The sequence below is a fragment of the Lithobates pipiens genome, unplaced genomic scaffold (assembly GCF_037356315.1).
Source record: "Lithobates pipiens isolate NorthernLeopardFrog02 unplaced genomic scaffold, aLitPip1_a1.2 Scaffold_18, whole genome shotgun sequence".
Taxonomy (NCBI): Eukaryota; Metazoa; Chordata; class Amphibia; order Anura; family Ranidae; genus Lithobates; species Lithobates pipiens.
In genome coordinates this window covers 262,590,464-262,605,531 of record NW_027507758.1, presented here as the reverse complement: position 1 = coordinate 262,605,531, position 15,068 = coordinate 262,590,464, and the positions used below count along the sequence as shown (strand labels likewise).

General features: G+C 40.7%; 1 protein-coding gene across 2 annotated transcripts in view; it reads right to left on the bottom strand.

The window, feature by feature from the left end:
* TMEM244 (transmembrane protein 244) overlaps positions 1-15,068 on the bottom strand; it is a 60,026-nt gene that overhangs the window by 33,121 nt on the left and 11,837 nt on the right. For both annotated transcript variants that reach the window (XM_077486886.1, XM_077486887.1), the window contains exons 3-4: positions 6,709-6,782; positions 2,365-2,490 (exon numbers count right to left, since the gene is read on the bottom strand). In XM_077486886.1, coding sequence (XP_077343012.1) covers positions 2,365-2,490; positions 6,709-6,782 — 200 coding nt within the window. The remainder of the gene's footprint in view (positions 1-2,364; positions 2,491-6,708; positions 6,783-15,068) is intronic.

Sequence of the window (15,068 nt, the reverse complement as noted above, 5' to 3'; positions counted from 1 at the left end):
TGTACTTCTTTATCTGAAGTCTTCTCTACATCCATCCAAAGTCCCAGAATTTATAAAGCTGGTCTAAACTGTCAGAAAAAAAAGGGGTCATTGAGCTGAAATAACACACTGCATAGCTCAGTGAGGAGAGCTCTGAGGGCTAAATGGGGGGAAAGGGACACCCCCTCCTTCACACAGCACACAGGAACAGAGCTGAGACTGTCAATCTGCTGGAGATCCCTCCCCTATCACCATTTTTTTCTTGGTGTCAGGAAAACTTAGCAGATGTAACTCATGTAGATAGCAGATAAATGAGGCAACAGACAGTAATTATACTTAGTGCCTCTGGATAGAAACAAGTACACACTAGAGGGGCATGTGGGGAGAAGAACGAAGAGACAGAGAATGGGCAGGAAAACACATGGCACATCTGTGCTGAAGGGGGAGGGGGCCCACAGCACAGCCGCCTCTCCTCAGGGTCCCCCTCTGCCTGTGACTGGGAGGAAACACACAATACACCCGGCTACCCGTCTACACACATAATTGCATAGTTGAAGTGAATAATAAATGGATAATTTATGTTTTTGAGTTAAAAAAAAAATCACAATTTGTTTAGTAAATCATCTTAAGAGCCTCTGCTAGCTGTGACCACTACACACCCATGAAATTTTGTGGGTACCTTAGTTGATGTTGTTTTCCAATTAAAATATAAATAAAAATAACGCCATCCCTGTCTCAGGGTTCAATATTGAGTTGGCCCACCCTTTACAGCTATAACAGCTTCAACTCTTCTGGGAAGACTGTCCACAAGGTTTAGGAGTGTGTCTATTGGGATGTTTCGACCATTCTTTCAGAAGCATTTGTGAGGTCAGGCACTGATGGGGACGAGAAGTTCTGGCTTGCAAGCTCCGCTCTAATTCATCCCAAAGGTGTTCTATCAGGTTGAGTTCAGGCCTCTGTGCAGACCAGTCAAGTTCCTCCACCATAAACTCGCTCATCTATGTCTTTATGGGCCTTGTTTGTGCACTGCGCAGTCATGTTGGAACAGGGAGGGACCATCCTCAAACTGTTCCCACAAAGTTGGGAGCATGAAATTGTCCAAAATATCTTGGTATTCTGAGGCCTTAAGAGTTCCCTTCACTGGAACTAAGGGACCAAGCCCAACCCCTGAAAAACAACCCCACCTCATAATCCCCCCTCCACCAAATTATTTGGACCAGTGCACAAATCCCAGCTAAATAAATATTGTCCAAATACAAGAGCCATGTTCCAACAAGATGATCCGCACAACGGTTGTTGCTCTAAAATCTTGCTTTTATATAGGAAACCACAGTGTGCAGTATGCAGGTATCCTCTAGATATCCTTGCTCTGTGTATTTATTTCAAATCTGTCCAGTAATCCAGCATGGAACTACTCGTGCACTTTGTCTATGAATAGGAGTTTCCTGAAATACCGCTACTCTCTCTCCTTAGTCAGAGTGACTGGATTCGTATCCTCCAATGGGAGATTTTTACAGGCAGCCTGTAGTGTAAGGGTCTCAAATTGGCTGCCCTCTAGCTGTTGCGAGTCCCATGAGGCATTGCAAGGCTGACAGTTACAAGTATGACTCCCATAGGCAGAGGCATTATGGGACTTGTAGTTTCGCAACAGCTGGTGGGCCGCCAGTTTGAGACCCTTGCTGTAGTGGGTTGACCTGCCAGGCCCTTCCCACACCTTTGCTCAATGCACAGGCTATGTGCTTCACATCGATGATATCACCACTACAAATACCAGGTAATACTGTATCTCAGTTTGCAAGGCACACAAAGTCACCTTTTGTGGCTATTTCAGTTTTAATGTATAAATTCAAAAGGTTTCCTCATTTAAGTTTTGCATGTAGAAATGTCTATTTGTGGTAGTCTGTTGTCTGCCTACACTACATAATTAAAAGTGAGGTTCCGTTAACACTGGTGTGATTTCAGATGCTACTTGAGTTGCACAAAATTGCATCACAATGGAAATCAATGGTGCATCTTCACTTCAATGCAACTCAGCATGGAGTGATTTTTGGAAAAGGTTCCTGCACAACTTTGGTGCTATATTCCAGGGCAATTTTGGCACCATTGAATATGCAAACCAAATTCAAGATGTAGTACATAAGTGCACTAAAATTCTGGTCAAAATTGCATCACAGCAGAGTGAACCTAGCCTAAACCAAGGGTCAGCCCTAACGCTGGAAGAGAAGAGGTTAACCACGATGGAAATGGTTTTAAGGGAATACTTACATGTTTCCTGTAATAGCACAACAGGAAGCTAGAAAAAAATCCTCATCTGGTATGGGAACCTGTATAGTAAATAGGTAGATCTTTTTCTTAAAATGTATTAAAAAGCAGAGCTTGACTTACCCAGTGATGTTATCCCTACATGAATCACAGTAACTGTACATGCATAATCCCAAATCCATTCCTCAACAATGAATACAAAAACGGCACTGCTTATTAAGAATGTCGTCTCCAAAGAGATCACATTTCCTGAGAATAAAACAATTGTGAGATTGTAAGACTTGTACGAGTGAGAAATTTGTAGCACTTTCTAGACTTGTTACGTTTCAAGGTGAAAGGGACAACTTACCTTTTCAAATGTTTATTTAGGAAAATAAAAGGTTCAATAATCTACCTTTCAGTTTGGTTCACAAGGGGAGTTTTAAAATTGTGGATTTCCCACTACATGCTGTTATATAGAAGGTTTTTAGGAAAGAAAATTGTTCTCTGAGTTCGCATATACTTGAGCTGATATAGTAAAGGAATAGAGACGGATCACTTAATAAAGTGATTATTCACAAAGTCTAATGAATAAGCTCTTCTCGCTTTACCTGATCATGTCCTATGGAAATTAACGCAATAGTATTTTTACACAAAAGTCACCACAATATTTATTGAAGTAAGTGAATGTTCACATTGCAAAGTAAACACTAATGCCCCGTACACACTGTCGGATTTTCCGATGGAAAATGTTGGATGGGAGCTTTTTGTCGGAAATTCCGACTGTGCGTAGGCTCCATCGGACATTTTCCATCAGAATTTCCGTCACACAAAATTTGAGATCTGGATTTCAAATTTTCCAACAACAAAATCCGGAAATTCCGATCGCGTGTACACAATTCCGATGCACAAAGTTCCACGCATGCTCGGAATCAAGCGAAAGAGCCACTCTGGCTATTGAACTTAATTTTTCTCTGCTCATCATATGTGTTGTACTTCACCGCGTTCTTGACGTTCGCAATTTCCTATCAACTTTGTGTGACCGTGTGTATGCAAGACAAGTTTGAGCCAACATCTGTCTGAAAAAATCCATGGATTTTGTTGTCGGAATGTCCGATCAATGTCCGATCGTGTGTACACGGCATTTCTTAGTGAAGTGAAGCTACACTTTTGCATCAAAGTTGCCTAATTTCCTAAGCACCTGACCCTGAAATGAAAACAAATCTATCAAGCTGTCCAGATAGTAAAATTATCTTATGTTGCTGTTGTTTTTATTATTATTATTGGGTCTTGAACGTACACAGAGCTGAGTGTTTTTTTTTCTTTGGGGCATTTTGGATTAGGACTACCAACATTAATTGTGCAGAAAAAAGAGAATGGGGGGGGGGGGGGGTTACAATTATTAATGTTTTGGACAAGGAGGCCACTAAGGGGCAACAGCAACCAATGGACTAGAAAGGATGGACAGGGTAATCCCCAAGAAACATTATCATCAGATTATCCTGTTTCTTCTGTTGCACATTCATTAATTGATCATCCTTCTTCACTTGTTCCTCCTCAAAGCCATCTTTCTACTATTCCTAAACAATAACTTGAATTTGGGGTCAGACAGCTCTGAGGCTTTAGCACAGTGATCCAGCAAATTAACTGCTTTGGTGTAATTTGACTATCTGCCAATGATCACCAACATTATGAACTTGATGAAAGGAGACAGTAACAGAGTAAGGCCGCGTACACACGCGGGGACTGTTCGCCCAACTTTGTCCGCTGAACAGTGTTTCGGCGGACAGTCCGCCCGTGTGTGGGCTTTCAGCGGACAGTTTCAGCGAACAGTCTGCTGAACAAAGTTTTTCGGAAATTCCGAAAAACTGTCCGCTGAAACTTGGATCTCCCCCACTGAGCTGTTGTGCTCTGCCAGGAAGTGGCTGCTGGTTTTTCACCATGTTCATCCGCCAGAAGCCGGCTGTATGTCGGACCATCTGACATACTCGTGGGCAAAATGTCAGCCAGTTTTTATTAACCCAGACACCACTTACTGGTATTCCTGGTATCTGTTTTCACTTCTCATATATAATAGACTTGATGATGCTTGAATGAACGTGATTATGATCTCTAAATCTGATTTACCTTTGGAACCTTGGTGATTTATATATGCCCTTGGCAATGTTTTGAGTCCCGCTTTCTAATGTTTGAGCATGCTTTCTTATCATGCAACAGATATTACATTTGATGATAAGAATGGAGAAACTCCCTAGTATTGGTTTCTCCATTCTTATATCTTTTGGGAATGTGGTACACCTTTACAGCAGACTTATTCAGATAGTCCTTCTCATTTACATTTGATGATTGTTTTTTGTCAGACACCGATAAGGAAGCCCTGAAGAAGTGACCTGTGCCATGAAACATGTAGGCAGACTCTGTGTGACATGTGTTATACTATGTCTGACAGGGCTGGTGCAAGGATTTTTGACACCCTAGGCGAAACCTAATTTTTCCGCCCCCCTTGCTCCACCCCTGACTCCACCCCCTTTGCCCTGCCCATGTATACTCTGCCTTTTTAAATAAGCGCTCATCAAATGCAGCCCTACCAGCACCCATCAAATGCAGCCCCACCAGCACCCATCAAATGCAGCCCCACCAGCACCCATCAAATGCAGCCCCACCAGCACCCATCAAATGCAGCCTCACCAGCGCCCATCCATGCAGCCTCACCAGCGCCCATCCATGCAGCCTCACCAGTGTCCATTATTGCAGCCTCACCAGCGCCCATCAATGCAGCCTCACCAGCGCCCATCAAATGCAGCCTCCCCAGCGCCCATCAAATGCAGCCCAGTGCTCATCAATGCAGCCTACCAGGGCCCATCAATGAACGTTTGCTAGCTTCCATTCATTCAGGAGTTGGGACACAGACACAGTCCTCTGCTGCCTGCTGATGAGACTTAGTTGCTTGCTGCAGAGAGAAGAGAGTAATAACATCAGTGGCCGGGCACCCTAGGCAGCAGAGCGCCCTAGGCGGCTGACTAGTTTGCCTAGTGGTAACACCGGCCCTGATGTCTGATGATCCTCTGACACGTATATGTGTTTTTATACATGCAGGCTTACAGTTGCTCTTATCTTTTTTGATATGATGTATTTTATGTATTAATAAAAAATCTTTTTATACTTTGAAAAATGTATATGTATTCATGTGATATGTCTTCATATGCCCACGGGAAGCACCGTTTAAAATTCCCATTCTTCATATATTTCCTTTTGCTCCCTATATTTTGGGTCTGATAGATTATATCTTACTTAATAGACTCTATACCAGGGATATGCAATTAGCGGACCTCCAGCTGCAGAACTACAATTCCCATGAGGCATAGCCAGACTCTGACAGTCACAAGCATGACACCCACAGTCAGAGACATGATGGGACTTTTGCAACAGCTGTAGATCCGTTAATTGCATATCCCTGCTCTATACCATAATTGGTACTTGTTGTCCAAAATCTTATTGGATGAGACAGTCATAGATGGCCCATTGTCATCTCCTCTACACAAGTGGTCAAATGACAGTAACAACAAAATCTTTAAATTATTGGATAGATCAGTTGTAAGCTGCCGCTCATTAATATTCATTGTCAAATAAAAAACAAAAACTATTTTCAGAAAGGCTTTTGTAAGATTCACATAACATGTTAGTTGCATTTGCCTGTAGTATTATCCTTTCCAAGGTACAGTACTTTTATGACCACACTTTGAACACAGTGGTACAGTACCAGTAGCCAACCGCTTTAAGTCCCTGCCTGTTAAATAAATTGACATAGATAGTCATATAGACTTCTAATGCCACGTACACAGGACCAGACTTTGACAGCAAAGGTGCGACGGAACAAATCCGTCAGACAATTCAATCGTGTGTGGGCTCCATCAGACCTTTGCTTTCCAAAAATCTGACGGACTTTATAAATAGAACATGTTTCATATTTTTTCGCCGGAACTCCGCTGGACCCAGTTCCTATCGAGAAATCCGCTTGTGTGTATGGTAGTCCAACGGGCAAAAAACAATTCTAGGGCAGCTATTGGCTACTGGCTATGAACTTCCTTATTCTAGTCCGGTCGTACGTCATCAAGTTCAAATCCGTCGGACTTTGGTGTGATTGTGTGTGGCCTAGTCCGTTCATTTGGAAAGTCCGTCGGAACTCCGCTGAAAGTCAGTCGGGATGACCGTCGGACCTAGACCGTCAAAGTCTGGTCGTGTTTATCCGTGGCATAATATGTCATCCACTTTAATTCAAGTGATATGCAGGACCCAGACTTGGTGGGTATATGGTACTGTTGTACTGACAGAATTTTTAAAGTGTTTTATTGCAAAATAGGTGCAGGTGCAAAGTATTGCAAGAAAGTAGGTGTTATTCCACATACTTGTGTTGCATCTCTCTCAGTGCTTTTCTCAGTAATTCTTGGAGTTCTTTTTATATTATAAATCAGAAAAATTTAAAGTTACCTAGGTACTTTCTATTTGACCAGGAAGGCGTGGTTTTAAAATCAAAAGGTCCAAGTTCATCAAAATTTTCCAATCTGTAAATATAAGGGAAACAGAGAACTTGAAAACATAAACAAGTTAATATGTCACATTCTAGGCTTGACCTACATTAAGTATATTTAAAAAAAAAAAAAACAATATCATTCATTATTTCAACTGTCAAACTAGTAGTCTGTTTTATATGATCTGATTACTTTTTAAAGCAGGTTTTTTGCTATTTTTATAAATCAAATTTTAAGTGAACTTTTCATATCCAACAATTTTTAACGCTGACATAAAAAGCTGAAAGGTCATACATAGTGCTGGATGTACCAACTTATTAACTTCAGAATAAGGGACACTTGAGTGAGGAACAGTGGGAGGGGTGTAAGGGGTGTGATAATTATGTACACTGACACTGTACTAATGACACTGGTTGGGAAGGGGTTGACATGTAGGGACAGACAAGGGGTTAACGGCGTGCCAAACAATGTGTAATGTGTGCTGCTTTTACTTTCTGATCTGGCTGTTTTTTTCCCTTTCTCTGCCTTCGCCTTGGTCAGCATCACAGAAACTATCTCCTGTGATCCTGTTCAAGACTTGCTTTAATGACATCCCTTCTGGCTCCAGATCCTGTCTGATGTTTCCACGACATTGATCCCTGACTTCTGGCTTGGCTGACTATCTCTTTCTGGTTACTGAACTTTGGCTAAGTTTTGACTACATTTGTTCTTTTTACCGTTATTATTAAACAAGTGTTATTTAGTTATTAGTTAGGTATATAGTTATTTAAGTAAATCAAAGAGAGATTTCAGCTCAAATCCCCTCCCATCAGTCACGCCCCTCTGACATGCTTCATCCACATTGGGCCTAATCTTAGCACAGTCTGCATTTTGACATTTGCCTCATAAAATTTATGAATCTTTTTTTTTTTTGAAAGGTGTTTTTAATTTTCCAACATAAAGCATGAATTATAGGTATTAATAAGAGAGTATGTAGAATTCAGAGTACACAAGTATGATTACCCAAGTAAGGTAACCAATGGTAAAAAACAAGGTTAAGCAGAGCCCAAATGAGGTCAGTATGGTATACAAAAAATTTAGATTCAGATGTTATAGAACTTCTTAGGACAGGCCCGATCTTGATAAATCAGCTTCAATTTAGGTATTTCCCCATTTATCATTATGTATGCATCTTAACTGTAAAATCACTATTTTTCTAGTAAAGTACACTGTGTATATTGAAATAGTATGGCTGATTTGTTACAAAGCAGAGAAAATTTGGTTTGTGGTCTAAAATTTTCAAAGTGCAAACAGTTTAATGAATCAAGCCCAATAATTTCATTAATCAAAAATCATCCGCATAATGCCAAGCATGTATGACTCATTTATTATTTTAGGCACCCAGATCAAGCGAATTGCCATTTGCTAATTACAATTTATAACCTATTGTACATATGAATTTTACATGGCTTCTTCTCTTTGGCATGTGGCCAAAAAAACATTAAATCCATGTTGCTTAAAACTTTTAAGGACACCTTTACAGTGCATAGAATACTCATACAGAAAGTATAAAAATCAAATCTATTATTGATTAATGTTTTTTCCTTACAAAAACAAACAGATAAACAATATTGGAAATAGAACATTTTTGATCAACGACTGATGGAGACAAAAGAGATAAATCATAATTATGGGAAGGCATTGAATAGGGCAGAATAAATATCCTAGCAAACAACTGGGCACTGCAAAATATGTTAACTTAACAAAATGCAATGCACTAAAAAAGAAAATGTTTTGTTTTCACAGAATGTAACTTTACATTTTTGGAGGTTTAGGATGCTACTTTGAAAGTCAGTTTTGTCTATGGTAGTGAAGAGGGCAGAAATGACAGCTCTAAGATTACTATCTTTTAGTTCACGGAAAACCAAACAAAATAGGGGTTAATGTTGTGGCATAGTTAAACAGTTGTGATTTAATTAATAATGAGAATGTGTGAAACATATGAAGGTTTTCATTAAAAATATAAGAAAAATTAATTATTTCATAAAAAAGCTAAAGTTTGTCCTTTTTTATAAAGCACCAGTGACCTTTTTTTATAAAGTCACTAGAATTATGTATTTGGTATAAAACATTTTAAATGTAGTGCTAGTTAGTTAAAGGTGTTAGTTAAAATAAGGAATTACATTTTTGATACAACTGTACACAGAGCTATATTATCTATCTATCGCTCTATCTATCTATCTATCTATCTATCTATCTATCTATCTATCTATCTATCTATCTATCTATCATCATGTTACAACCAAAAACGTAAATGTATTTTATTGGGATTTTTTTGTGATAGATCAACGCAAAGTGCCACATAACAGTGAAGTGGAAGGAAAATTATAAATGTTTTTTAACTTTATAAATATGTGAAAAGTGTGGCGTGCATTTGTAGTCAGCCCCCCCCCCCCACCCCAAGCCAATACTTTGTAGAACCACCTTTCGTGGCAGTCACAGCTGCAAATCTTTTTGGGGATGTCTCTACCAGCTTTGCACATCTGGAGTGAAATTTTTGCCCATTTTTCTTTGCAAAATAACTTAAGCTCTGTCAGATTGGATAGAGGGCATCTGTGAACAGCATTTTCAAGTTTTGCCACAGATTCTCAATTGAATTTTGATCTGGACTTTGACTGGGCTATTCTAACACATGAATTTGCTTTCATCTAAACCATTCCATAGTAGCTCTGGCTCTATGTTTAGGGTCATTGTCCTGCTGGAACTTGAATCTCTGCCCCAGTCTGGTCTTTTGCAGACTCTGAAAGGTTTTCTTCTAAGATTGTCCTGTATTTGGCTCCATCCATCTTCCCATCAACTTTGATCAGTTTCCCTGTCCCTGCTGAAGAAAGGCATCCCCACAACATGATGCTGCCACTACCGTGTTTCGCAGTGGGGAGGATGTGTTCAGGGTGATGTGCAGTGTTAGTTTTCTGCCACAATTAGCGTTTTTGCTTTTAGGCCAAAAAGTTCCATTTTGGTCTCATCTGACCTGAGCACCTTCATCCACATGTTTTCTGTGTCCCCCACATGGCTTCTCGCAAACTGCAAACAGGACTTCTTGTGGCTTTCTTTCAACAATGACTTTCTTCTTGCCACTCTTCCATAAAGGCCAGATTTGTGGAGTGCACGACTAATAGTTGTCCTGTGGACAGATTCTCCCACCTGAGCTGTGGATCTCTGCAGCTCCTTCAGAGTTACCATGGGCCTCTTGGCTGCTTCTCTGATTAATGCTCTCCTTGCCCGGCCTGTCAGTTTAGGTGCCATGTCTTGGTATGTTTTCAGTTGTGCCATACGCTTTCCATTTTCGGATGATGGATTGAACAGTGCTCTGTGAGATGTTCAAAGCTTGGGATATTTTTCTTATAACCTAACCCTGCTTTGAATTTCTCAATAACTTTATCCCTGACCTGTCTGGTGTGTTCCTTGGCCTTCATGATGCTGTTTGCTCACTAAGGTTCTCTAACAAACCTCTGAGTGCTTCACAGAACCGCTGAATTTATACTGAGTTTAAAGTGGATGTAATACCTCACATATACCCAGTGAAGTGAACAGCCTCAGATGATACACAGGGATGGAACAAATCTCCCTACATAAAATGTACATGTTATCTATCTTCAGCTGCTATCTTCAGCTTTATATACGGTTTAGAAAGTGCACATCCTGTTAGATTTTTCTCTTCCTGTTCCAGCAGGGGAAGGGGAGTCTTTGCATACACTGTGAGACAGCTGATTGGAGGAAAGGCACACACCACCCTCTACATAGTCAGAGACTTGCAGAGGTCTGCTGTGAATTGAATAGCTGTCTGCTAATCTATTTCTAGCTGAGGATAAAACACACAAGCGCCACTCTAAGTGCAGTATTACAGTAAATTCAATGCACAAAATGGATATACGGCTATGGATATATCACACACATATATTGCTGGCTTAATAATAGTGCAGATGTGTGATATAGCCATACCACAGGAAATTAAGACCCAGCAGCAGCGGCATCAGTGTTTATAATCCCTCATCCAACATGACCCTGTTAGGCCTGAAGAAGGAGCTCATACTCCATAAACGCGTAGCGTGATGTCATCCCTCAGCTCCCTGTGTGTTCCAGATCCAGGAAGCATCGGTGACCACCGTCGCAACCCGCTCTGAGTCACCAGCAATCAGCTCCAAGGATGCACCCCCTTCTCAGACGCTCAGTAATTTGTGCCAAAAATGCCTGTTATTTCCCTACTCTTGTGAGTACTTATATCTGTTTTGTGCATTAAATTTACTGTCATACTGCACTTAGAGTGGCGCCTGTGTGTTTTATATTCAGCTGTTCCAAAAATTGCTTCTTATCTTCCACTGGGCTGCCTTCAAGGTGCTATTATACGGATATATGGACTTTTTATCAGTCATCTTTTTAAAATTGCTCTAAACTCCCCCATCCCCTATGTGCTTATTAGGCTGGTGGGCTAACACTGAGCCTTTATTTTATGTGTAATCTATTTCTATCACCCGCCCTGACACAAATTTCTGGCTGGTTTTATCACGTGTATCAAAGAACTTGTCAGAAGTCATCAGGCTGATAACAAAAGAACAGAGCAGGAGAAAGCCACGGGGCATTGTGCTTTGGAGAGAGATAATAAAACACTGCAGATATATGTGCCCAGCTCAAATCCACTTAAATTACACACAGGTGGACATTATTTACTAATTAGGTGACTTCTGAAGGCAATTGGTTCCACTAGATTTTAGTTTGGGATATCAGGGTAAAGGGGGCTGAATACAAATGCTCGTCACACTTTTCAGATTTTTTTTGTAAAAAATGTTGAAAACAATTTAATATTTTCCTTCCACTTCACAATTATGTGCCACTATGTGTTGTTCTATCACATAAAATCCCACTAAAATACATTTACGCTTTTAGTTGTAACATGACAAAATGTGGAAAATTTCAAGGGGTATGAATACTTTTCAAGGCACTGTATTTGGTGATTGACATATTCACTTTTTTTTTATAAACAAACCCCTTTTTAGGGAACCATTCTGACTTGCGAATGGGACCGTTTGCGATTACTCGCTAGAGACTTAGTGGAATCCATGTGAATAGGTTAGGTTAGGAAGTCCCATTGAAAGAAATAGGAGCCTGACAACACTCACAGCTATTCACAGCAGTTCATATATGATTGATCATGCAGTGATTACCTGCTGTTCATCCGCAGGTATTTGCTGCATAAGTAATTACATGCAAACTGTTGTAAAAAGCTATGGGTGCTGTCAGGCTCCTATTGCTTTCAATGGGGCTTCCTGCCTACACCTATTCTCATGGACTCCTCTGAGTCTCATGCAGTTTAGGCAAACAGCCCATTTGCAAGCGTGAACAGGGCTTAAGTCTAAACTTAAAGAGGAGGTCCAGCCCCCCCCCCCCCCAAAAAAAATAATTAAAAGTCAGCAACTACAAATACTGTAGCTGCTGACTTTTAATATATGGGCACTTACTTGTCCGGGGAGCCCACGATGTTGGCACCGCAGCCGATCTTCCTGGTAGTGAAGCCTTTCGACTTCACATCTGGTTCCCTACTACGCATGCGTAAAGCATGCTGAGCTTTCTATATGGTCTGGCGGCGGAGGAAGGAGGATAGGGCCAAACTTACAGGAGCCTGGGCCATGGCCTGGTCTCCTGGAAGTGGGGAACGATACCTGTTCCCTCATCCCCCCTGAAAGGTGCCAAATGTGGCACCAGAGGGGGAGGAGACGGGTGAGCATAAGTTCCACTTTTGAGTGGAACTCAGCTTTAAGTAGTAAGTATAATTTCCTCAGAGCAGCATGCAGTGTACCACCAACCATTTACATAGGAGGATAATTATGAGTATCTACCAGAACTTGAGAGTGTCTACCAAAAGTGCTTTCAAATTTTGAGGGAAATTGTGTTTGGAGAAGCTTCAAGTGACCCTACAGTAAACAGTCAATAGAAACCTGTGAGGAAACCTTTGAAGGATAAGTTTCATAACATGTTACATGTTATACCCATATTCAGGATATAGGGAGAAAAAAAATTGGGAAGAAATTATCAAAAAGTAAGTGCCTGCAAAAACCAAAACTCAACAAAGAAATGGAAAAGGTGTTAAAACTAGCTAAAGTGACAATAAGCAGAGATGTGTGTGAAGGTGCTAGAAACATAAAAGCAGGCAGTAAATGCAATTGTTACCTTAAGTGTTCATAAGGGGTGTTCCAACAGTGAAAAAAGAAGGGATGATCACAGTGTTAAAAATCCAAAATGGTGCAGTAATCAGGGAATACAACAGAAGTCCAAAAACATTTCAGAATGGCAATTTGAACAAAGCGTAATGAATGGTCAAATAGCATAGGGGAGACCCATGGCATCAACACCGGTGCCTTGATGTCCGACCTAAACAGAATTATATGTAAGGTTATTTTACCTGTCTGCAGCCTACTCTCAAGGTGGTGTCCGTCCAGGTAAAATGTTGGGGATCAACTGGTATTCCTCAAATGATTCAGCATTATATATGGAGGGACTTACCCTTAATTGGTCATATAGCCTCCTGTGAGTACATGGGATCTGCCCCCACCTCCCACCACCCGGCAGGGATAGCGCCGCAATGGCGGCACTTCACTTGTGGCTCCCCCGGCGTTCTGTAAGGAAGCATTCCCGGCATTTCCGTCACCTCCAACGCAATTGCGTAGCGTTGTGACGTCATGCGCACGTGAAAAGGCTTGTGAATTGCCAGACCCGTAGGGTGGTATACTTCATGGAGTGTGAATGTGGTGCCTATTACATAGGGAAGACCAAACAAGAGTTTTGGAGATGCGTATCCAAGCACATGTACGGCATGCAAGTCGGCAATCACTATATCCTGGTTGGGAGACATGCCATCTTGTCACATGATTATACAATGCCAAAAGCAACCTTTACTGCACTTTATAAAATACAGATACCAGATAGAAGAGGGGATTGGAACAAGGTCCTGTTAGAAAAGTTTTAAATGTTTATTGTGTGACTATTAGAAAAACAATAGTCCTGAGACTGATTTGTTAAAAAGCTTACTTCTGAGCACATTATTGTATTAACTCATTGTATTGTTTTGTCCTAATTAACTCCATAGTAAGTAGGATGATTAGATTTAACTAAATATGATAGCCTAAGAATGTACGGGAACATGGATAGCTAATAAAGGTATCAGTTCGTACCATGACAACGTTATTTATGTTCCCTCAGCCAATAGAAGCATAGAGATGTTATTCTTGTGGGGTATGTGAGGGCGGAACACTTTCTTTTGTTGGGACTTTTTTCCTGCAGCTTGTCCTGTAAGCATGTCTCCCTGTTGTGGGCCACATCAGAAATAAATTGTTTGCTTCTCAAGAACACCCGGAGTTTTTACTGATCACAAGGGAAATTCCTAACATTTTTGGTCTTTCGAGCCGGAAGCAACACGCTGGTTTTCAGATCAGACGGCCCGACAAAACTTCGGTGAGTACTGGACTTTGAAGCTCACCGAACGCTTACAAGTCCCCCCAATCAATGTTATTGGTGAAAAAGGGGCGGGGCCACAGATCTGAATTCCACTGTCTGTTTCCGAACCTTGTGTGATCCAGTCCAGGTGTTTGAGAGGTAAGATAATTTAAATTATTCTTAATTCTTTCTAAGAGTCTTTTCTTCTTTCTCTTTGCTTCTGGTTTAATGTGTTGTAATTGCCGACATTGGTATTGATCGTATAATATCTAGATGATCCAGTGCTCGTAGACAGAGACACTTGGGGACGTTGTCTAAGGTAAAAAATTACGTCGCCCGCTGTCCGGACAGATAACAAAAAGATTTGAGGTATACCGAATGTCAGAGGTTGAATGCCTGACTATTTAAGCGCTGTTTAGTTAAGTGATCTACAAAGATCACAAGGCTAACTTTCTTCTGTGTGTGTTTACTTTATCTTTGTTCATGTTTAACCCTTTTTGATTCTCTCGATAGTGTGTTTTGTTCGTTTACATGTTTTTTTGTGCTGGTATTTCTCAGAAGATAAGAAGCCTAGGCACTGCACCCTCTCCCCTCCCCCTCCCCTCATGTAAGGATTTCTCCTGCTCCTGCAAGAAGTTGTAAATGTTAACCCTTGATTAGCTATGATCATACAGAAGGGTTATATTGTAAATATTGAAACTTAGCATAAAAGAAAAAGAAGGTAGATTGCACTTTGGAGTAAATAGAATGTTGTAGAATTATCAGGTGGCTTGATGAATGTGAAAAGAAAAGAAAAAAAAAAGGCTGAGGATGTTTTCATTGCTATGAAGGTCAAGAAGCTGTTTCTCAGAA